This window comes from Xyrauchen texanus, chromosome 21, assembly GCF_025860055.1.
Source record: "Xyrauchen texanus isolate HMW12.3.18 chromosome 21, RBS_HiC_50CHRs, whole genome shotgun sequence".
Classification (NCBI taxonomy): Eukaryota; Metazoa; Chordata; class Actinopteri; order Cypriniformes; family Catostomidae; genus Xyrauchen; species Xyrauchen texanus.
The window spans coordinates 34,441,836-34,467,352 of NC_068296.1; the positions used below are offsets into that span (position 1 = coordinate 34,441,836).

At 38.8% G+C, this 25,517-nt stretch overlaps 1 protein-coding gene across 2 annotated transcripts in view; it reads left to right on the forward strand.

Moving 5' to 3' along the window:
- The window catches only part of LOC127661925 (contactin-5-like), a 360,754-nt gene that overhangs the window by 230,169 nt on the left and 105,068 nt on the right, over positions 1 to 25,517 (forward strand). Inside the window, exons 6-7 of one of the 2 annotated variants that reach the window (XM_052152886.1) lie at positions 2,122 to 2,217; positions 16,912 to 17,118. In XM_052152886.1, the coding sequence (XP_052008846.1) occupies positions 2,122 to 2,217; positions 16,912 to 17,118 (303 nt within the window). The remainder of the gene's footprint in view (positions 1 to 2,121; positions 2,218 to 16,911; positions 17,119 to 25,517) is intronic. The other variant, XM_052152887.1, reaches the window with a different exon arrangement.

Genomic DNA, 25,517 nt, shown 5'->3' on the forward strand with positions numbered 1-25,517 from the left:
TTTTTTCCCCCCCTTTCCCGTAAGTGATCTGCACATAAATTAATCTGGTTCCAATGAATCGTGCATATAGGTTGGTAGTTGAATCTCTGACTACCCGAAAATACACACTTTTTCACTGCCTATCCATCCATAGACAGTCACACACACACACACAAAAACATTGTTTCTTCTAGACAGTGACATTAGATGGAGGACAATGGAATAAAACCTGCTTCTCTACATTTTTCTCCCAAGAAAAAGGTGCCGGGTAATCTCACATGTGTCTCTTTCAGTTTCAGAAGAGATCTCAACAATATCTCAGTCTTTGCTTAGATTCACCAATACACCAATCAAAAGTCAGATATTTGAATATGAACCAAGCTATTTATCTTCATTCAAGCCAACCAGCTAATATTAATTTAGAATATTTCATCATTTAATAATCAACATTTATAAAGCTTAAAGAATATAGACAAACCATATATCATTGTTATGGTTTGTCCCAGTCTAGGTTGGGAAAACCATAACAAGAAGGATTTGGTTCCCCTCTTCTGTCCAAGCACTCAAAAATAGTCAAGTTTTTGGAAAACAAAATAAGGGATTGTGGCAGGGCGGAGGGCGGGGCCGGGTCGTGATCCTACACACCCGGTCCCGCTCTCCGCCCTGCCACAGGGATTTATTTCATATTAAATGAGAAAGGAGGCAAAAAGGCTTCAGGAGGAGGTAAAGGTCAAAATAACAAAAAAGTTAACAAATTCCTGAAGGGGGAATCAACGATAATTTAAATAAGCAGAAATGTACTCTTAACTACCTTTCTACCCCAAAACAGGAGAAAACTATTTTTTTTTTTTAAACAAAATGGCACGCACCTCCCTACAAATTCTCCTAACATAATCAGTACAAGGCACACTTGACTGAGGACAATACCTTTTAACAACCATTCACTCAGTAGGCACAAATGCAATCACGAGCGATAAACGACAAATGCACAAGGGAATATAACATCACGTCTGAGCCAAAAGATGTGGAATGAATATTTCCAGCAGCTTTTTTGCTCCATCAGCTCACAGCCAGACCAATCCATAGAACTCCTCATTAGCGCTTATCCATTCCGTTCAGATTCAAATGACCGACATATTCAGTGAAGGGGCGTATATGTTCAGTGGGTCAAACCAGTGATATGCTCATTCGCAGCCCACACTCGAATGCTATTGGCTCATGCTATAGTGAGTACATGGCAAGATACGTCACCAAAGCAGTCTCGCACTTCAACCTTGAGCTCACAGTGGGTGATCACAGATTTGCATGCTGATTTAGGGAGGGGCTCAACCTCCCATATTTTATTAGGGTCTAACAACACCTATAGAGACAAAGTTTTTACAACTGCAGAGCAATCTCTGAGAGACAACATTTTCATTTGGGTGATAATGTTGCTCTTAATGAGCAACTATGAGGAGCAGTCCGCCAATGTAATGGTGTTGTTCTGCACTGATTAATTATGCTGATGTATGCAAATGCAATTTGCTTCAACAGATTAACTGCAGTTGCTCCACCTGTCGAATCCCGCAGCCTGAGCTCAAACTTTCTTTACACAGTGTGATTTCAAGAGTAGTGTGGTAGACAGGAAACCTTCACCTTTGCATCCCTATTCAAATGACATTGTTTAAAAATACATCACCTAAAGTCTAACATCAGACATGGCTTGGAACTGTAATGATTGTCCATGATTCTTGGCTCTTTATGACATAAAATGACATTTTGGTATTTCAAAAGTACTCATAAGATTGAAGGCTTCCAGCAAGGTTACCTGTTTTAATTACCACTAGGCCTTTGTGTCAGCAGGGAGTCAGGATGTGAGATTTAAGCGAAAGAGTTTGGGTATAGCGAGGGGTTAAAGTGAACGCTCACGCAATGGTCACAGCTGGGATGACGGATACTAAATCTGTCTGAGCCGCAAGCGTTTATCCGACTTTCAGGTGCTCGTATGCAATCTCTGACCCTTAATCTACAGGTTAACAGCTGCCTCTGTGCCATGGTGTGTCACTCTGTCACTGCTAACACCACATCTGTGTGTGTGTGTGTGTGTGTGTGTGTGTGTGTGTGTGTGTGTGTGTGTGTGTGTGTGTGTGTGTGTGTGTGCAGATCTCGGTGCGTTCAGCGGTCGGACGAGAGGGGCTGTTTCAGTAAGGGAAGGCCAGGGAGTAGTGCTAATGTGTGCGCCCCCTCCTCATTCACCAGGTATGTACTATCTATCTATCTATCTATCTATCTCCCTCCTTTCTTTGTCTACCTCTCTCTACCTGCTGAACAGATCAATATACAGTGACCCCAAAATGTATTGATACTTTAGTCACACTTCTAAAAATGGTAAACCAGATTTTGCTGATGGACATTGTGACTTCATTTTGCATGGACATTCTTGCTCATCTAAGCCTGGGGGGGGGGGGGGTGTCTTCAATCGCTTCCATTCTGCTTGTCTTGCTCCAACAGTAATTGCAGGTTAAATTAAGTTGGATGCAGGAGACAAAGTGAATGGTAAGAGGAGGAAGCAGACAGGGCAGTTGAACGAGCAGATGAAAGGCTTGTGATGGGGTGGCCAGTTTTAGAACATGTTAGTCCCAGAATAACATTATCCAGCTTGCTCTCTTATAGCCTCAACAGTGCTGACTGTTATAAAACAAGAATAAAAACAATAGTGTCACAGCACCTGTCCCACTTACATGGATGTTGTTTCAAATGCAATGGCTTTATTTCTTAAATGGAACACAACAAGTTTAGCAGAATGTCTAAGTTGCTATTTTCCATACATTGAAAATGAACAAGGACTGATGCTGTTGAGCTCCAAACATAATTACAACATTAAAGAGACATAATTGCTGAACCATATACTATGTGTGTATATATACAGTGAGGAAAATAAGTATTTGAACACCCTGCTATTTTGCAAGTTCTCCCACCTGGAAATCATGGAGGGGTCTGAAATTGTCATCGTAGGTGCATGTCCACTGTGAGAGACATAATCTAAAAAAAAATCCAGAAATCACAATATATGATTTTTTTTAACTATTTATTTGTATGATACAGCTGCAAATAAGTATTTGAACACCTGTCTATCAGCTAGAATTCTGACCCTCAAAGACCTGTTAGTCTGCCTTTAAAATGTCCACCTCCACTCCATTTATTATCCTAAATTAGATGCACCTGTTTGAGGTCGTTAGCTGCATAAAGACACCTGTCCACCCCATACAATCAGTAAGAATCCAACTACTAACATGGCCAAGACCAAAGAGCTGTCCAAAGACACTAGAGACAAAATTGTACACCTCCACAAGGCTGGAAAGGGCTACGGGGAAATTGCCAAGCAGCTTGGTGAAAAAAGGTCCACTGTTGGAGCAATCATTAGAAAATGGAAGAAGCTAAACATGACTGTCAATCTCCCTCGGACTGGGGCTCCATGCAAGATCTCACCTCGTGGGGTCTCAATGATCCTAAGAAAGGTGAGAAATCAGCCCAGAACTACATGGGAGGAGCTGGTCAATGACCTGAAAAGAGCTGGGACCACCGTTTCCAAGGTTACTGTTGGTAATACACTAAGACGTCATGGTTTGAAATCATGCATGGCACGGAAGGTTCCCCTGCTTAAACCAGCACATGTCAAGGCCCGTCTTAAGTTTGCCAATGACCATTTGGATGATCCAGAGGAGTCATGGGAGAAAGTCATGTGGTCAGATGAGACCAAAATAGAACTTTTTGGTCATAATTCCACTAACCGTGTTTGGAGGAAGAAGAATGATGAGTACCATCCCAAGAACACCATCCCTACTGTGAAGCATGGGGGTGGTAGCATCATGCTTTGGGGGTGTTTTTCTGCACATGGGACAGGACGACTGCACTGTATTAAGGAGAGGATGACCGGGGCCATGTATTGTGGGATTTTGGGGAACAACCTCCTTCCCTCAGTTAGAGCATTGAAGATGGGTCGAGGCTGGGTCTTCCAACATGACAATGACCCGAAGCACACAGCCAGGATAACCAAGGAGTGGCTCTGTAAGAAGCATATCAAGGTTCTGGCGTGGCCTAGCCAGTCTCCAGACCTAAACCCAATAGAGAATCTTTGGAGGGAGCTCAAACTCTGTGTTTCTCAGCGACAGCCCAGAAACCTGACTGATCTAGAGAAGATCTGTGTGGAGGAGTGGGCCAAAATCCCTCCTGCAGTGTGTGCAAACCTGGTGAAAAACTACAGGAAACGTTTGACCTCTGTAATTGCAAACAAAGGCTACTGTACCAAATATTAACATTGATTTTCTCAGGTGTTCAAATACTTATTTGCAGCTGTATCATACAAATAAATAGTTAAAAAATCATACATTGTGATTTCTGGATTTTTTTTTTTAGATTATGTCTCTCAAAGTGGACATGCACCTACGGTGACAATTTCAGACCCCTCCATGATTTCTAAGTGGGAGAACTTGCAAAATAACAGGGTGTTCAAATACTTATTTTCCTCACTGTATATATATATATATATATATATATATATATATATAGTGCCTTGCGAAAGTATTCGGCCCCCTTGAACTTTTCGACCTTTTGCCACATTTCAGGCTTCAAACATAAAGATATAAAACTGTAATTTTTTGTGAAGAATCAACAACAAGTGGGACACAATCATGAAGTGGAACTAAATTTATTGGATATTTCAAACTTTTTTAACAAATAAAAAACTGAAAAAATGGGCGTGCAAAATTATTCAGCCCCCTTAAGTTAATACTTTGTAGCGCCACCTTTTGCTGCGATTACAGCTGTAAGTCGCTTGGGGTATGTCTCTATCAGTTTTGCACATCGAGAGACTGAAATTTTTGCCCATTCCTCCTTGCAAAACAGCTCGAGCTCAGTGAGGTTGGATGGAGAGCGTTTGTGAACAGCAGTTTTCAGTTCTTTCCACAGATTCTTGATTGGATTCAGGTCTGGACTTTGACTTGGCCATTCTAACACCTGGATATGTTTATTTGTGAACCATTCAATTGTAGATTTTGCTTTATGTTTTGGATCATTGTCTTGTTGGAAGACAAATCTCCGTCCCAGTCTCAGGTCTTTTGCAGACTCCATCAGGTTTTCTTCCAGAATGGTCCTGTATTTGGCTCCATCCATCTTCCCATCAATTTTAACCATCTTCCCTGTCCCAGCTGAATGCTGCCACCACCATGTTTGACAGTGGGGATGGTGTGTTCAGGGTGATGAGCTGTGTTGCTTTTACGCCAAACATAACGTTTTGCATTGTTGCCAAAAAGTTCGATTTTGGTTTCATCTGACCAGAGCACCTTCTTCCACATGTTTGGTGTGTCTCCCAGGTGGCTTGTGGCAAACTTTAAACGACACTTTTTATGGATATCTTTAAGAAATGGCTTTCTTCTTGCCACTCTTCCATAAAGGCCAGATTTGTGCAGTATACGACTGATTGTTGTCCTATGGACAGAGTCTCCCACCTCAGCTGTAGATCTCTGCAGTTCATACAGAGTGATCATGGGCCTCTTGGCTGCATCTCTGATCAGTCTTCTCCTTGTATGAGCTGAAAGTTTAGAGGGACGGCCGGGTCTTGGTAGATTTGCAGTGGTCTGATACTCCTTCCATTTCAATATTATCGCTTGCACAGTGCTCCTTGGGATGTTAAAAGCTTGGGAAATCTTTCTGTATCCAAATCCGGCTTTAAACTTCTCCACAACAGTATCTCGGACCTGCCTAGTGTGTTCCTTGTTCTTCATGATGCTCTCTATGCTTTAAACGGACCTCTGAGACTATCACAGAGCAGGTGCATTTATACGGAGACTTGATTACACACAGGTGGATTCTATTTATCATCATTAGTCATTTAGGTCAACATTGGATCATTCAGAGATCCTCACTGAACTTCTGGAGAGAGTTTGCTGCACTGAAAGTAAAGGGGCTGAATAATTTTGCACGCCCAATTTTTTATTTGTTAAAAAAGTTTGAAATATCCAATAAATTTAGTTCCATATCATGATTGTGTCCCACTTGTTGTTGATTCTTCACAAAAAATTACAGTTTTATATCTTTATGTTTGAAGCCTGAAATGTGGCAAAAGGTTGAAAAGTTCAAGGGGGCCGAATACTTTCGCAAGGCACTGTATATATATATATATATATATATATATATATAAACAGTCCATACAACTTATGTGCTATATTCCAAGTGTCTTGAATCCATATGATAGCATTGTGTGAAGGACGGACTGAAATGTTATTTGTTATTTAGCTCCCAAATCTCATTTGTGTTTGCATGTCTTCAAATATGTCTCAGGAGGTTGGACAACTACTGTACCTCCTACAATATTTGAATATTTTAATGTATTATTTATTTTTATAATCTTCAGCTCGACAGCCCCATTAGAACAATATGACCCACTTTATATTAGGTGGCCTTAACTACTATGTACTTAACCATTTGATACAATTTACTTATTATGTACATACATGTTGTTGAACTATAATTACATTTAAAGTACTTGCATTTCATTACATTAGTTACACTGTTAACTCTAACCCCTAACCCTACCCTTACTCCTAAACCTACCCGTACCTCAACCTCTGTAGCAGCCAATGTGAAAATTTTGCAGAGCAACATGTAAATAGTACATAGTAGTATAGTAGGCCACCTAATATAAAGTGTGACAAAACAATAGTATGAAGCAAAATCTCACCCACAAATCATTGACCTGCCCACATGCCTTTTGAGCCTATATGACTTTCTTTCTTTTATGTAATACAAATTAAGTTATTTATATCAGAAAGTACCAACTGTTTTCATACAATGGAAGTGTTGATCACGACTTCCAAGAAAGATTTTCAAGGCAACATTTGCAGTGAATAACATCTTAAATTTTAGTCTGTTCCTTACACAAAGCAAGCATATGATTTCAGAATACTGTTAAAACACTATTTAGCGCACTGCCTGATGCATTAAGCTTTTAATAAAAATGGTGGGACTAGTCATCATAAACACAACAGGATGTATAGGTCATAGCCATCAATGAATCACCCTCCAAAAATATCCATAATATGTTTGTTTATTCAAATCATATGTATTATTCATTTATATTGAATATAACAGCATAATTTACAGTACATATCTTAGTCATTTCTACCCATTTATATTATAAACCATGACATGGGAATGTATTCATTTGAGATAATAAGTAATTGCAGTACAAAATGAGCTTGTATAAAATGGAGATATTAAAAATAATTACAGTGTAGGACACATCATTTAAATAAGGTTAGCCAGTAATGTTATTTCCGATGAGTACAACCATAGATTGTTGATAGATTAAATTGTAGATTGTTTTTTATTTCATTTTTTTTCTTTTGTTTTAGTTTACAATAGTTAGTGCTGTAAATAAATCTTACTTGTTGCAAAAATTATTGTGACTTATCTTATAACAGTTTTAAGTGTATCTATAAATGAATCATGGAAAATATATTAAAGATTAGGACCCAGTCCATGATGCGATGATTCCACACAAAAGCAGTTTCTGCAGCACACTGAACCATCGCTTCCATTAACTTCCATTCAAACAGGTCTTTTTTTTTGACTGTTTTAAAATGCAGCACATTTGATGTATCCAAAACAAGCTGAATGAGGTACCTATGTATGGATGTCTATGCTTTTATCTTGATTGTACTGAAGTTTTTAGGGCTTGACATTCCCTAGTTCCCATTTACTGTACTTTCATTATAAACAAGATAGCTGGGGCATTATTTGTGCTCCACGTAGAAAGAAAGTCATGTGGTTTAAAATTTTTGGTGAACTAGCCATTTTAAGTTGTCTACAGGGCCAAAAAAGTCCAGAGTTGAAGAAACCACCTTAAAACCTAAAAGCCAAAATAAACCAGTCTGATGTATCTTCCACTGTGTTTGGCAACTTCACCATCATATTTTGATAAAACATGTTTGACTGTGTCCAGATATGGAAGCGCAGCGTAGTTCTAGCGGGAAGACTAGCAGCTGTACATCATCACATCATTAGCTGGGTAATTCCTAGCCAATCACATGTAAGCCATTGCTTTATAAGTCCGCTCACAATCTATCACATTGCTGTTTCAGTGTGCTAACACGACAACCTCCACCACCCCACCACCACCAGTTGAGCCCTGTCCCACATGGGGGTAGGCTCCTCGCCCCTGCCTCCTATCTCCGGCAACGACATGGCGGTTCCGGGTACGACTCCCTCTGACCGCCAGACGGGGCCTATGCCAAAGAGAGAGACATTACTTTCTGTTTTACATTTATCAAATAAATGCCATCTTCAACTTTACTCAAGCCTGCGTGTCTTCCCGATAGAAGTGTGATTATGAACAGGCAGAGGTTATTGTTGCACCATACAGATGTGAGTGTGACCATTGCTGTTTGCACTGTGATAGCAGAGAGAGAGAGTGTCAGAACCAATCGCTTGGCTGTGTGAGAAATAAATCCTAGCCTGTGCTGACACATTTTCAGCTCAGTCCTTATCTGTTTCCACCCCTTACCTCAGCTGATATATTTACATTTGTTGGATAGCATCGGCAGATCTGTTGCACTCCGTTCAGCCCAGCTCTTTGAGTCATCTGATAATTAGAAGTCGTAATACTGTGACTCTCAATAGTAAAGTGTGGTTGATTTCCATTATCATTTTTATTTTATTTTATATGTATTCAAACCATATACTGTATATATACAGTATATATAGGTTATTTGTAGAAAGTTCTTATTGTTCCGTCAGTGTTTTGGACCTCTGTTAAGATTGTGGATGTCGGATCGTTGCTACAATGATGAAGCACGCTTTAAAGCTAGGCCTTCCACCAGGAAGACTCGTGTCTCCCATCACGTATGTGAGTCATAGGCAGAGAGTGAGAATAGTTTCCACGGAACTTTGCCTTCCAAGCTTACTTGGACTCTACATTGTAGGGAACTCGAGGGCGCAAGAGAGCATTTGTCCGAGAGGGGGAGACTTTGCACTGTTGAAGCTGACCACACCCCAAACGTGTCCCGAGCCAATCAGAAGCTTCTTTAGAGAAGTCCTGTGGTCATTCCTCTCCATTCTTGAGGTAATTTATGTACGAACCATTGCCTTAAACATAATCAGTTTCCAGCTTAGAAAGAGAGCATTATTTATCATGATTTGTATATCTTGAAAACTGTGCAAGAGACATGACATTCATTAACATTAACATTCTCTATGTAAACGATCATTTACATATGAAACATGATATACTATATCTTTGTAGTTAGTTCACCACATATAACATTTTAAATAATGTATTGTAATATATTAATCATGTATGCATGAGGTCAGGATAATGCGTTCTATAATTCTAACTACACTCAATATAATGTGAGGGTTTTTGTTACATTTTAGCATATAAAACTTGGTTTTGTGCATTGTGAAGTGTAAAGTCACATATTTTCCAGCAACTCATGGATTCAGGATGCCGTCTCCAGGAAATTACCAAAGAGGATGTCTCATGACTAATTTGGAGCCTAGAAAATTGGATATTGTCCAGAATAAAGAGTCATAGAATTGGCATAGTGTTGTTCGTTGTAATTTAGGAGGGTCTCACAAGGAGAGCATGTTCTAACTCTGTGTCTTTTATTGCCCATCACCTCTGCCCTTAGGGTCTCTTTGCTGAGATGGTTAGCTGGTCATGTCATGAGGATATTCCCTGATAAATAACATGGACGAGTAGCGGTCTTCGTGGTCTACAGATCTTTTCTGTTCTCAAGATGGTTGGAAAAAACCAGCCTAAGACTTACTGGCACCAGTCTGAATTTTCTTAGCTTCGTAATGCTTAGTGGAATTTCCGGTGTTATAGTCCATCTTGGTGAAATGTCCTTCTGCCGTGGGCTACTCTGATCCTACACTATGGAGTAAATGAATGTACAATATTGCTGAAAAAGTGGGCGATCACTGTTGAGCTCTCCTCTGTCATCCAAACCCAGTACTGTCCCCTCCAGCACAGTACCGGTGGATGTCATCAAGGGACTTTTCCAGAGTAATTTGCACCATGCATCTACTGGTGACTAGGCTTCCTGTTTCATATGGGGAATTTACTGTCTTTGTGTGTTAACCTATCCGTCTCCAACTGGTCGATGTACTGTGTTTCCAGCCGAGCGTGAGCGTCAGGGCTCAAATTTTCTGGATCATTAGAAATGAAAAGAAATCGTATTGAGACAATTGACTCATGCAGACACAGGCAGCATGGGGGAATTCTTTAGTGGCCTGTCTCAAATCTCACCACTCAGTTGTCCTACAATGGAATAGAGGATGTCTGGGCTCTTTCATTCTTATATCAATGGATTGCTTCGAGGATGTAACCAAATGTAAAAAAATGTATTAGAATTTGCCATTGATAAAACCTGAATTGGAAATTCTCTCATTATTTACTGACCCTCATGCCGTCCCAAACTCATATGTCTTTCTTTCTTCTGCAGAACACAAACTAAGTTTTTTTTTAAATATATATGACGTGTTTTTTGACCCAAAATCACTCTCATCATTTCCTCATCCTCATGCCGTCCGATATGTGTATGACTTTCTTTTCTTCTGCTGAACACAACAAATATTTTTAGAAGAATATCTCAGCTCTGTTGGTAGATACAATGAAAGTGAATGGGTACCAAACGTTTGAAGCTCCAAAAAGCCACCATATTGCCACCTACTGGGCAGGATGGAGAATTTGTGGAAAAAATTGACTTATTGGCTTATGAAGACATGGACTGAACAACTGGAGTCTTGAGGATTACTTGTATGTGGCCTTGATGTGCTTTTCTTAACTTCAAACATTTGGTACCCATTCACTTGAATTGTATGGACTTACAGAGCAGAGATATTCTTCTTAAAATCTTTGTTTGTGTTCAGTAGAATAAAGAAAGTCATACACATCTGGGATGGCATGAGGGTGAGTAAATGTTGAGAGTATTACATTTTTTTCATTTTATTCCTTTAAGGCAGCATAAAAGTAATCCACATGACTCAGTTGGTTTAATGCATGTCTTCTGAAGCATATAAACCATCTAGATCAGGGGTGGGCAACTATTTTGGTACAGGGGCCACATCAGGCTTTAAGTAGTGCATAGTTGGCCACATTGTATTCCTTTTGAGATAAAATGTTCTGTACAGATTTGGTTTTTGTATCTTTTAAGCCAAGAAATAGTTGTGTTCTGAAGTGTATGTGACTAATGGGACTATTCTGCAGTTGCCTAAAGTAATGAATTGCTCTACAAAGGTAGATTATTTTCTATCAGGCATTAAAAAACTGAATAAAACAGGCTGCATGACTTTGATAAATTATTACTGCAAGATTTAGATTCACATACAGGTGCGAAGGGACTTCAACATTTTTAAATTGCACAAATAAAAAAATACATATACATATTAATCTCTGGCTTGCTTTTTTTTTGCGTGTTAATGATAACCCCATTGCGTGTCAGTGATACTGAGATCTACTTTTATATTTAATTTCATCACTGAGAATGTTTAGCTGCAAACTTAGTGGCACCGAAAATCACAAGCAGCCTCAAGAATGGACACAGAGTAGCCGTATAACACTTTTCCTTGAGCAGAATATTGCACTAGAGTACCCTAAGTTTGTTCAAAGGGGAAAGCAAGAGCTAGAAAGAGAGCACTCACATGCATAGTTGCCAGATTGCACAAAATAAGTATAACATTAGGCAGAATATTTCCAATGTGTGCAAGTATAAATCTCAAAATGTGGGTGTTGCGTCTCTTACCTGGCAACCCTGAGCATGTTAAATGCTAGTGGAGGCATGTTAGTTCCCAATGCAAGATAACTGAAATATCCAAAAGATTATAATAATAAAACAATGCTTTTAGGATAAATGAGCTTTGGGCCACATTAAAACATGTGGAGAGCTGGATCCAGCCCGTGGGCCATAAATTGCCCACGTCTGATCTAGAATATAAAAATAAGATGAAATCATCACATAATATATGATGCTCAAGCAATTATTATGAACGTTTTATAATGGTCTACGAGGTCAAGACCAAAACACATTCGCACAGATCTAAACTTAGAGAGCTGTGGGAACATCATATGGTTATTAAATGTTTGCTTGGAGGATTAACATTTATGTAGATTTGATATGTTTGAAACTTTGAGGTTAATTTGTCTTTCATTTGCCTGAATTGCTTGTAGGAGGTTCCAGCCACATTAATATAGTATGATATGACTTTAAAACTGAAAGTAATTGAACATTATTTGGGATCACTGAGATGTAAAAAGGATATTAGTCTCAATTTGATCACTGCTGTATGCGACTCAAAGTATAGAGGAGGCATTGTTGGTTTTGACCTTGATGAACGCATATAGCGCTAACATTACATTAAAAATAAAAATGACTCTGAACTCATATATTAGCACATAGCATGGCTGTGTTTGTAAATCTGAATTGCATACAACTGCAGTATATACTATATGTATACTGTGAATATTATTACATGTAAGATATTACATATACAGTTATCTATATGTAATGCACAGGTGTGATACACATAACTTAACGACTTTTAATTGAAGATAACTCCACTTATCATGTGACATCGTCATGCCCCCCCACACCTTTTTTTCTTTTTTTATGGGGACCAAGGTCATTTTTGGAAGTTCAAATAAACTTCAAAATCCACTTCTGTACATGCCCCCTTGGTTTGAAAGGGCATGACAACTCTGAACACTACTGTTTGATATGTTTATCGTGGCATAATGCACTACTGCTTTGATTAATATTGGAAAATGTAATAGGTAGTATACAAAACATACAGTACAATGCGTTATTCAGTAAGTCGTAACCTAGTATTACATCCCGAGCATTGCTAGAGTGCACGTTTTCATGTACTGTGAATTGAAAAAAAAATTCAAACAAGAGTGCATAATATTGTTGTCGTATAACCTCATTAAATCGCATGTCTATTTCAGCATAATTCAGCAAAGTCATCTTGGAAGTAAACTCCATTATGAGGCAGTGAGTCTTGTACAGTAGTTTTATCTTTCCCTGGCTTGCTAACAGCCATGACTTTTTATAAAGATGCCCTCAGAAATCCCGTCAGCGGACCGTAAGCTTGATCTAGTGTGGTTTATATTGTTTGACTCGCTATGAGGATGCCTTTCATGGGAGAGTCTTTTTGCATTTTATTTATGAGATAAATATTCATTGTTTACTCAGGTGACATTAGCCCTTGTGTATGAAAAACTGAACTGAAATCTCTTTAAAGAGGGGCAATTCTTCAGTGATTAATCACAAGACGTGTGGCTCCTGTATTTACTATGCAAAAGAAATCAATGGTCTTTGAAATTCATCCGTTAATTATTTGGTGAATAGATTGGGTCTTGGGGAATATCATTTAGTCCACACAGACGTCGCTCTCTCTCTCTCTCTCTCTCTCTCTCTCTCTCTCTCTCTCTCTCTCTCTCTCTCTCTCTCTCTCTTTATTTATTTTTCTTATGTTCTTCTGTAAGAAAGTCAGTATGACTACAATATAGTTGACATTCAGAACATCATATCTCCTGTATTTATATGGCATATTATGACTGCCTCAGAGTTACTGCAAAAACACAGATTATTTTGTTCTGTTGAAAACCTATATTTCTCTGCATATCTTGCGGAATTGGGGGTGGGCACGAGTACCTTAGAATATGGAAATTACAGCAATGACAGATCACAAAATCACAATAATTGTGTTGCTTGATTTGTTTTTCTACTTGAAACATTTAATTTAATACTGTAGTGTAATACTGTGGTACCTTGTATTTTGATTTGTTTAAGTTGGGGTAGCAACTCTACATTGTGCAGTAACAGCATTCAACATTCTTGTTTGAAAAGAAAACAGTTTATGCAGATGCAGTGATGAAAAGTGAAGTAAAAGTGATTTTCTTTATATATGCATTAATTATTATTATTATTAATAATAATATTTTATCTTATTTTATTGTTTTGTAAACCCTAACAAGTTAGCAGAATAAAAACTATTAAATAAAAAAAGGTGAGGCAATCATTAAAACTTGAACTCCCAAGTTTAAGTAAATAGAATTACAGATTTTGATTTTGTACTACACTTGCATGTTAATTGCTCTTAACTTTAAATACTAAGTTAACTCATATATTTAATGGTAATTAACTTTAAATGTATATCTTTGGCTGGGAAAAAAAAAAGCATGTAAGCTCATATACTCTCTTGCATTTTTGGGCTAACACCTGCAATTTTTCACACTCCTTTTTAAAAGCTCACCATTCAAACATACTTTGGACAAATTGCCAAAAATCAGATTTTTCAGAGAACCACCACCAAAAAAAAAAAAAAAAAAAGAATTATAATAATATATACAGTGAGGAAAATAAGTATTTGAACACCCTGCTATTTTGCAAGTTCTCCCACTTGGAAATCATGGAGGGGTCTGAAATTGTCATCGTAGGTGCATGTCCACTGTGAGAGACATAATCTAAAAAAAAAAATCCAGAAATCACAATGTATGATTTTTTAACTATTTATTTGTATGATACAGCTGCAAATAAGTATTTGAACACCTGAGAAGATCAGTGTTAATATTTGGTACAGTAGCCTTTGTTTGCAATTACAGAGGTCAAACGTTTCCTGTAGTTTTTCACCAGGTTTGCACACACTGCAGGAGGGATTTTGGCCCACTCCTCCACACAGATCTTCTCTAGATCAGTCAGGTTTCTGGGCTGTCGCTGAGAAACACGGAGTTTGAGCTCCCTCCAAAGATTCTCTATTGGGTTTAGGTCTGGAGACTGGCTAGGCCACGCCAGAACCTTGATATGCTTCTTACAGAGCCACTCCTTGGTTATCCTGGCTGTGTGCTTCGGGTCATTGTCATGTTGGAAGACCCAGCCTCGACCCATCTTCAATGCTCTAACTGAGGGAAGGAGGTTGTTCCCCAAAATCTCGCAATACATGGCCCCGGTCATCCTCTCCTTAATACAGTGCAGTCAGCCCTGTCCCATGTGCAGAAAAACACCCCCAAAGCATGATGCTACCACCCCCATGCTTCACAGTAGGGATGGTGTTCTTGGGATGGTACTCATCATTCTTCTTCCTCCAAACACGGTTAGTGGAATTATGACCAAAAAGTTCTATTTTTGTCTCATCTGACCACATGACTTTCACCCATGACTCCTCTGGATCATCCAAATGGTCATTGGCAAACTTAAGACGGGCCTTGACATGTGCTGGTTTAAGCAGGGGAACCTTCCGTGCCATGCATGATTTCAAACCATGACGTCTTAGTGTATTACCAACAGTAACCTTGGAAACGGTGGTCCCAGCTCTTTTCAGGTCATTGACCAGCTCCTTCCGTGTAGTTCTGGGCTGATTTCTCACCTTTCTTAGGATCATTGAGACCCCACGAGGTGAGATCTTGCATGGAGCCCCAGTCCGAGGGAGATTGACAGTCATGTTTAGCTTCTTCCATTTTCTAATGATTGCTCCAACAGTGGACCTTTTTTCACCAAGCTGCTTGGCAATTTCCCCGTAGCCCTTTCCAGCCTTGTGGAGGTGTACAATTTTGTCTCTAGTGTCTTTGGACAGCTCTTTGGTCTTGGCCATGTTAGTAGTTGGATTCTTACTGATTGTATGGGGTGGACAGGTGTCTTTATGCAGCTAACGACCTCAAACAGGTGCATCTAATTTAGGATAATAAATGGAGTGGAGGTGGACATTTTAAAGGCAGACTAACAGGTCTTTGAGGGTCAGAATTCTAGCTGATAGACAGGTGTTCAAATACTTATTTGCAGCTGTATCATACAAATAAATAGTTAAAAAATCATATATATTTATGAATAATAAGATTCTTTATATATACTGTATATATAAAGAATCTATTCATAAATAAAATTTGTATGTGTTTATAATCTTGTTTTAAACAAGATATTTTGTTATTTTTAATTTTTTGGTCCTAACTTTGTAAACATGTAATTCAGGTTCTGTTCACTCTACCTTACTTTGGAAAGTCTCATTTCATTCCCCTAGATGGCAGAAAGCTTTAGAAACATTTCATCACAATATACAGATCTGAAATGTATGTGGCACTTTTAGCCCTTACAGACGTGCTCATCCATAGACATTCAGTCTAATTTTCAGTTCAAGCAACACCCTCGTTGTTTCACTGATTATCTTAGCCTCTGAGTGGACTATAAGCGCAATCTATGTGTCATTAGAAAGCTGAGATCTTACCCTTTGCGGTGATATAAAAATAGTCGAAAACATATTTTCTGATGATTTGTTTTGCATGCTTTTCCTTCTGGATGGCTTATGTTGTTCTGGACATTTACGATATAACATTAGATTAATCAATCAAGCAAGCTCACTGACAAGTAAAAAATGTCTCAAGTTTTTAGGAAATTCCCTAAGGTAAAAGCAGATGTAACGCTTTTAGCTATTTTGGGCTAACAGCAGCAGTTATCTAAGCATAAATGAGCTGTTTGTATTTGATGACTTACAGAAATCACTCAGCAAAAATATAAACCAAACAACCTGTAAAATGCCTTGTCGCATAACGCTGTTGACGCTGCAACTGGTTTAGACAAAAACTCATATTAGCAGGGTAGCGAAGTGCTTGTTTAGGGCACGTTGTTACTTTGCTCATTTCAATTCAGTTTGGTACAGCATAGAAAAAAAGTACATCTACTGTATTTGTACATATTTATTATATGCAGGTCTCTATGCCCTGAACCCTGTCTAGTAGAGAGCACAGAATTAATCACCTACACATAAGCTCCCAAACTCCCTCTCCTAGAGGCCTTGCTCTGGCAAGGGCAGGCTGCTACAATGCAGTTTTAGACAGGGGTTCCTTAGGCACCCCTGTACCTTGTTCTTGCAGCTCATCTGCATGCTCTTCTTCTGCCCCAGCAGAAATCATCTACAGCTGGGTGTTCAACGAGCTCCCTTCTTTCGTGGCGGAGGACAGCCGGCGCTTCATCTCGCAGGAGACGGGAAATCTGTATATCTCCAAGGTGCAGACCTCAGATGTGGGCAGCTACGTGTGCCAAGTGAAGAACACTGTGACCAACGCCAGAGTCCTGAGCCCACCAACGCCCCTTACTCTGAAAACAGATGGTGAGATATTACACACACACTTCATACTCTCACACAGGCACATGCCTCTCCATTTCTGAAACTCTGTTCACTTGCATAGCAGAACTAGGCTGGATGCCAAGTGGTTCTCTAAGTGAACTGAATTGATGAATCAATACCATGACATGAAGTCTCTCTGCTAATAAATTAAATCAAGACATTCTTTAACTTTTTTAGTCAGTGCCTCGGAATTTCAAAAAGGAATGTGCAACTAAGATTTAAGATAAATGTGTGTCTGGAATATGGGATGGCCGATTTAAGTACAAATCTCACGATATTCTCACAATTTGGTTGATAGTTATACATACTGCATATCAGAACACATTTTAATAGAAAAGTAATTCAAAAAGTACTTAATTTTTATTACCATAGTTTTGGTTTTTCTGTATTATTGCTATGGTTTTACTATGAATATGATAGTTCAGATATGGTATGTTGTAAAACCATGGTTCATTTTCATTAGGAATGGATAAAGCTTTTGCGAGAGACTTATTGCCTTGTAGTGCAAACTAATGTGAGGAAACGCATCACTATTGCAAGTAAATACAAACTATATCAGAATTAATCAATCTGATGGACTGAACACTCCAGTCGCCATTGGTTGGGTAAATAGTTAGCCTCGCCACAAACTTTTGTTATCGGATGGGCCAATGTTGCTATGTCGGGCTGGGGTGCAATTCCTAAAACCATTGTTAGCCAACTATGGTTGTTAACAACATAATTCAACAATTTGGTATTTTCCAAAACCGTAATTCCAACTACACAACTTTGCGTGCCGTTTGCGAATGTTTGTTGGAACTACAATTTCGGGAGACACCAAAGAGTTGATATAGCTGTCCACCTGTATAGATGTATTGTTCCCTGTTAGTGTGCTGAGTGGACATCATTTGACTTCGCTGAAGCTTCTATATCTTTCCTTGTATATTTATATATATATATATATATATATATATATATATATATATATATATATCGGTATCGTTCATTCTGTCAAGACCTTGACAACTCTTACAAGCACTTAAAAGAAGAATGCAGAAAGCGAAGATCTGAAACGCCACGAAAACGCTAATGCAGTCATTAAAGGGATAAAATGATGTTAAGAGAACACGCTTTAACATGCAGTTTCTCTTGGAGAACACGGCTTAAGTATCCTTGTTAATGCATACCAGTAAGTAAAGTTCTTATATGTTTTCGAAGAGTGCGCATGTCCGTATGTGCTCAAGTGCGTCGGGGAAACCTCGGAGTCTGATGTAAAGGGAAACCCCACTATTGCAGGTATTTGTAAGTATTTGTCACGTAACACATGCTTTTGTGTCTTCAGCAGCTTTCGTCCAATAAACAGCTTTCTGGAGTATGTGTAAATGAGCTTTTATAATTTAACATTCACACACATTATTACTCCACCCCCTGCATAACATCATTAATGACAACTCTATATTGTTGAACCAACATGGTTCAAAAGATGGATGTGCGACATAGTTACTATGGTTTCGGGAAACAGTTGTTATTTGCAAGTTAACTTCTCTAACATTGTACTATGGTGGTCCTATCCATGCCATCCTAGAAACGTTTCTGCCCACTGTATGTAACTACTAGTAACTAGTGCTGTTGCTTAATCATTCCTTATGTAATTCACTCGATCTTGTTTAAATCCATGTTTGATAGTGACAGGACAAGCACTAGAAGGAAAGCTTGACAAAGATAGCAACAGAAACTAAAGGAAACACAATTTCTTACCATGCGGCAGTGTATAGCATAACCGTGACAGAAATTGATTCTTTGAAATATATACCTGTTGACATATTTATAAGAGTTTATCATTTTAACCGGTATATAACACCACCCCTACCTGGAATGGTGCAATAACTACAAAGAGAGCTTGATAATGCTCTCATTGTACAATTCATTTTGATACATTACAGCTGTACATTTCTAAAATTCATTGTGCGTTTTGGATTGCAGAAAATGTCCATCAATATCTCAGAAGGTTAGAAATTATGTAAAATTCTGCAAATGAAGCTTGAAAGGAAATGTCCCCTTTTTTACAGTGTTGACAAGCCAGTCAGCTGTCTGCATTCGTGCTTTTTTATGCTATTTGAAGCCAATTTAATTAGGCGTCTGACTAAATGTGATTATGTGCCTTATAGTCTCTCTCTCTCTCTCTCTCTCTCTCTCTCTCTCTCTCTTCTACTATCTCATTGAGCGAGGGGCCTTTAGGGCCAAAGTGAAAGTGGCATGAGTTCCAAACATCTGCATTAAACAGAGAGCTTGAGGTGCTTTATCATTTGCTTTAGAGTACTTTTTTGCAGACAATGCGCTCCGGTGGAACTGGCCATCAGGGAAATCATTTTTCCAGCATAAAATTAGCCGAATCAATGGTCCTCTTCCAGAATGGTCCTTAGCTTCTTTATAGTTGAGTCCCAGGAGTTCAGCAGGGAAACAAAACAACCGGCTTCACTCCAGACGTTTTTCCATACTTCACAGACACGCATGCATCACCTGCCGCCGGTACACGCAATGTCAGTCTCTGTGGTATACAATCCCAAAACAGCCCAGCTATGAATATTGTGCAGTAAAAGCTTTTTTTATTTCGCTCAACGTTGCTTAATATTGCACATCCTTTCTCAGGACACCACGTCCCCTGCAGCATGCCCCCAACAGCCTCCCCTATTTTTGCCATTTTGCATAACCTTGTTGTTGTCACGAACCCCGCTCCTCTGCTTCTCCTCGCTCACATGCTCATAGGCAATCTCCCTTCCTCGTGTTTCTCACGTGCTTCCAATCCCCAGAACATTATGACCACCTGCGCTCGTCTCATCACCTGTTCATTGTTTACACCTGCACTCGTCACTATATATCACCACCCTTTCGCTGCACGGGTGTTGGTTATTGTATTTAGATTCCATTGTCTTTGCCCCCCGCTAGTCTCGTCTAGTTTTGACCCCCCTGTTATTCGTTACCCCTTAGCTTGCCAGCTCTCTTGTTCCCCTGGCTCCCCTGTTTAGTCCTTCCCGCTACTCATTCTGATTACCCCGGCTTTGACCCTACGCTTTCCTCGACCTCTCTCTTTGGATTTGCCCCTTGTTTATACTTTGATTCCCCGGCTTTTGACCCTACGCTTCCCTCGACAACTCTTCACTGGATTTGCCCTTTGTACTTTTGCCTGCACTGCTTTGATATTAATAAAGCAGTTTCACCCGCATTGTGACTGTCTCATCTTGTGTGTGTGTGTGTGTGTGTGTTACAGTTGTGAGAAATGCTCCTTAGAGACATACACAAATCTAAGCGAATTAGCATTATAAATTGGATTTGCACCTCTCGGTAGCAGAGAAAAATAATGCAAGCTGTGTCCTGTTTTCTAGTTCATATAGCTCAATTGGTAGAGTTTGGCACAAGGTCATGGGTTCAATTCACATTTATACAGTTCACCTATATAAAATGTATACCTTGACTGCAGTGTAAGGGCATCTACACTCTAGAGAAAGCTCTTACGGAGTGTTTGACAAATAGGAATCCCTGTCTGATTGAAAGCAAGCGAGAATAGAGTGAAATGACTTTCCGAAAGCAAAACTGGACACACCTCTCTGAAGTTCACATTGGTCAACGGATGACTATGTCAGTTTGTGTTGCACCAAAAGTTGAAATCATCGTCATGAGACATTTTTTATAGAAATGTGAATATAAAACTACAGAGAATATTATGACAGAACCATCTGATTAACATGATCACACTGGAAGTCTAAAATTAATTCAGCCGAATTACTGACAAGTGCTATACCACATAAGACATATTTCCATGAATTTGAGCATTATCAAATTTTCCTTTAGTGCTACTGATATGTGCTGCTATCTTCCTGTTGCACACTTAACAGTCACAGCAGATTTATAACCAGTGAGAGAACTACTGGCATTTTCACACACCAGTCACAGCATTATTATCATCATCACACCAATAAAGTTTTGCAGGACTAGTGACACGTTAAAAGAATAAAGTCTGCAAAATCTTGTTTTTCTGCATGTGTTTATTACTACATTAAAATGATGGCAAACAAAACAACTTTCACAAGCTTACAGCGGGGAACTCTTGAGGTAAAACCACTGATATATCAGTTCCTAAAACAAAACTATAAATGTCCTTTGTCTGCCACCGTAGTATTGGATTCTTGCTCACAAGTCACCATGAAAAACACATCCATGTAATTTTATGCATTCTCTGTACTTACGTACTCAAGGATTGGAATTGAACTTCAGCAGTGGATGATGACGTTAAACGAGTCCACGAGAACTTACACAAAAGAAAAGAAAACACACTGAGAAACAGCGATGGTTTCTTGTCTGGTGGACCAGGAAGTAATCGTGAGTGTGATTCAGAGGTGTATTTTTGCTCTAAAATTAAAAGTTTAGGTTTAGGATTGGGGTTTGGGTTACGGTAGGCCTTTATTGCCCATCGGCAGCACTGGGTGAATATATGGTGACCTGGCTGTCTTGCGCCTGATTTGATCAACCGTTTTTATTTTATTGCCTTCCTAACGCAGATTCAGTTTATTTTTAAGTGACTTTGGGCTTGTTTTTTCATAAATTTGTTAATAATTATGGGCAGCCGCAGGTTGCAGTTTTGGACTTGCTGCTGATTGGCTCTCATAGAAAAATATAGTGTAACAAACCTCTAACCACAGCAGTTTGAGCTTTACTCTACATCACTGGTGTCAAACACAAGGCCAGTGAATGGCATGGTATTTGGAAACTCGTGGTATGCACAAATTCGCCAGAGTTTGACTCAGAAGCAGATCAATAATTAAATGATACATACTGTTTCATTTATTCATTTTATTCAAAATTCTGTCCCAGCTCTTCCACTTCCCCAATGATAATTAATCAGATTGCAAACTCACGAGAGAGATTAATTCATTGATTTTAGCCAGTTGTGTACTATATCAAATATTCATTATTTTTTTATGTATATTTAAATATTACTGATATATCGAAAATACATTATTTTGTGTACAGTTTACTATGCTTGTTATGCTTTATATGCTGATCAATGAAATTAAAGCTATGATTAACTAATGATTTAGGTCAGATGTAAAGAAGCTGGGGTAAATTTAAAAGTTTGGTACAACAGAAATGCACACTAAAGGAACAATGGTATCACTTTCCAAAAAAATGAATAAGGCATATTTTAAAAGTACTACTCTCCTGCATTTCTATTGACTGTATTACAGAATTTACACAGAAAAATACTCGCTTTTGGCGCCACCGTGTGTGGATATTTCCCCGGTGAACTGGACATGTGCCCAAACGTTCAACAACACTTCCAGCTGCAGACACTAGAGGCAGTGGTGCGAACATAATTTAGAAAATACCTATTTCAGCAGCAGAACTTTTAACGGCCAAATTTAAAACTTTTGCGTGTGGCATTTCATCACAAAATATATTCATTAACCATCTGCAATCTAGTTTAAGCAGGCGTAATCAACGCTGAAATTGCGCTGCCTCGTGAGTATTTAAAATAAGTCATTGTCATTATTTTCAACGTAAACACGCCTGCTTTCTGTGAAAATTTGACTAATTATAGATCGTGCTTCATTCAAAAATATTATCCAATGCAGTCTACACTACATCTTGATGAAAGCAGGTGGTAAAATGAATTTCATTTAAAAGATTTATATATTTATATTGATCATATTAGCAGTAATTCATTAAAATAATGATCAAATGATAGAGAAGAGCGTTATAACCTGGCATATATGCAGATGCGCGGTGATGTCAAGCGCACTTTTGGCATGTTAAAGAGGTGATTCAGGTGTCTGGATCACAGTAGTGGAGTGATGCTCTACAGTCCCGGCAGAGTGTGTCAGATAACATTGGTTTGCTGCCTGCTCTGCTATATAGCACTCAAAATCGTCACACAAGATGTGAATTGTGTGTTCAAATTGTGTGTGCCTGATATGCCTGCTGTGCACAACTCCTTAAGTGAATTGGGTGCTTAACCAGCACAGAAAATGATTGCAAATAATCTCTTTTACTGGATGCAATTCATTCTTAGTGAATTTCCCCCTTTATGTACTGTCACTGAATTCGCTGTGTGAATAAAATTCTGCATTAAATTATCCATGAAACACTCCACCCATCTTCCATTGGTTAGTCAATCAGATAGTCCTGCCTGCAATTAAATGCAATGTTTTTGGCTGTGTTTACTTCACTCGTTAGATAGAAATAAAAGAAAGAGACAGGTTGCTGAAGGCAAGAGAGGATAAGATGCAAGGCAAAAAACAAATCCTGCAGGGATGTCTCGGAGTCACAGGTGGTAGAACTGGGATGAATTGCATTGTGGCATTTGTATTTGCAAATAGCCATGCTGTCAGGGTCTTGCAGAAGGCCATGTGAAATGAGAGCGAGTTTAGCGAGAGGTTAGTCTCCCGTAACACAAGCACGGCTTATGGGGTTCTTTATTCATCCCGCACCCTTTGTACGCATCGTTCTTTTGGCAACCATTGTGTGGGAAGCTGTGCGCATTCTCCAGCTAAACCGTTCGACGGGATGCTGTCTAAAAGCCTGAAAATGACTTTGGCACTCCCAGCTTAGCTTGAACTGCCAGGGTTTCAACATTTCTTCCAGTCCTCTTAAACCTCACCAATCCACATCCTGCGATTTGTGCTCCATGGAATTCTCTAGAATGATAATTAACTCCACAAGAGAGGCTCCGTGCTGAAATGTGCAGGTGAAGCGATTCACCTATGTCCTTCCCTTGGCTAAGACGCTCTTAATCAAAGCTGCCCAACTGGAGCTGCGTTTGGTTGCACCTTGAGGGTAAGTCGTGCATCTTCCCCGTCCCGTTCCCTCTTGGAAAACAGCAAAGGCAGAGCAGACCCTCTGTTCTTCTGTGATGAATCGCACCTTAATAGTTGTGATTTGGATGAAACAATAACTCTTACGGACTCATCAGCCAAGTTGAAGAGCTCACAAAACACTTTACTTGTCCTTCCCTCTTGGCCTTGGACCTTGAAGGGGAAGCACTTTTAAGTGACCATGTGACCAATTTTATGAGATGATACTTAAGTGTCCCTGGATTCAAAGAGCAAAGGTACAGAGGCTTCATTTATTGAACTGCGAATGTTGAGCCAATGGTTTAAGTGGCATTTCAAATCAGATGTGTGTGTATATATATATATATATATATATATATATATATATATATATATACACACACTGTACATAATTAGATAATAAGAATGCATCACACTATTTTGGTACACGAGTCAAGCATTGAACAGGCAACACAAAAATGGGCTTATGAAGGCAATATATTGTTTATTTCCATATCTTCGAATATACCTATCACTGGTCAACAGTCCACAGCAATCCATTTTGCAAATGAATTTGTCAATCTGTCAGAGGAAGTCTTCTCATAAACGTGTACATGCGTCAGATGGATGTTTTTGGAGTGTCTCACTTTGGTTGCATTACTTCATAAACACAGTGTTTTTAAGACACTGTTGACTTTTAAAAAAAATTACAACTTGGAAAAACACATCTCAGGACCCCTGCATTCAGAGTTGCTCTAAATCAAGCAGTGTTTGAACACATTAATGCTTCTTTATCTTGTGTTGTCTGCTCTCAGGAAGTGTGGTTTGTTGGATGTGTTCAACTGTGCATTGTCTGTATAGCTGGAGTTGTGCTTACTGCCTCCTGCTGACGAAGACTCGAAAAAACATTATTTATTACTATCCAGGTTAATGATTAATTGTGTTTTTATTTTATAACATTTTTAATTAACACGTTAAATCAACAACCAAAGTTTTGATTTGTATTTTATGTTTTAATTTGTTCTATCAATTCAGTTTAGTTTTCTTTAGTTTTCAACCTTTGGCTGTTTTTTTCTTAGTTTAGTATTTTCTTTTCTGTATTTTCAAGTTTCAGTTTGGTTTGACAGGATACAGTGGTGTATTTAAGCATGGGCGACATGGGCAGTCACCCAGGGAGGCATCTTTGGGGGCATTCTCATTTAGAATCACCACCACCCCCTGACAGGATATATTGAGGCAGATTTACTAAGAATGAATTGCACCCGCTAAAAGCACTAATTTTTTTGCATGCACTTACTGCGATGGTTTAGTGCCCAATTCACTAAAGGAATTATGCAGATCAGGCAACAGCACAAACACGCCCACAAAATGGCTGTTAAACGCAATTTGCATGTGCAATTCTAATTTTGCGGTCTGATTCTGCCCCTTAGTCTTGTTATGCCTTCCAAAGTTAATGTGTTCATTTTTGTATTGATTTTAATATGCTTCTTATTTTGTTTTAGCAAATTTCAGAGTCATGAAAACGTATTTGAGTTTTGTTTCAATTTTCCATGTTAGTTTATATTTATATTTCAA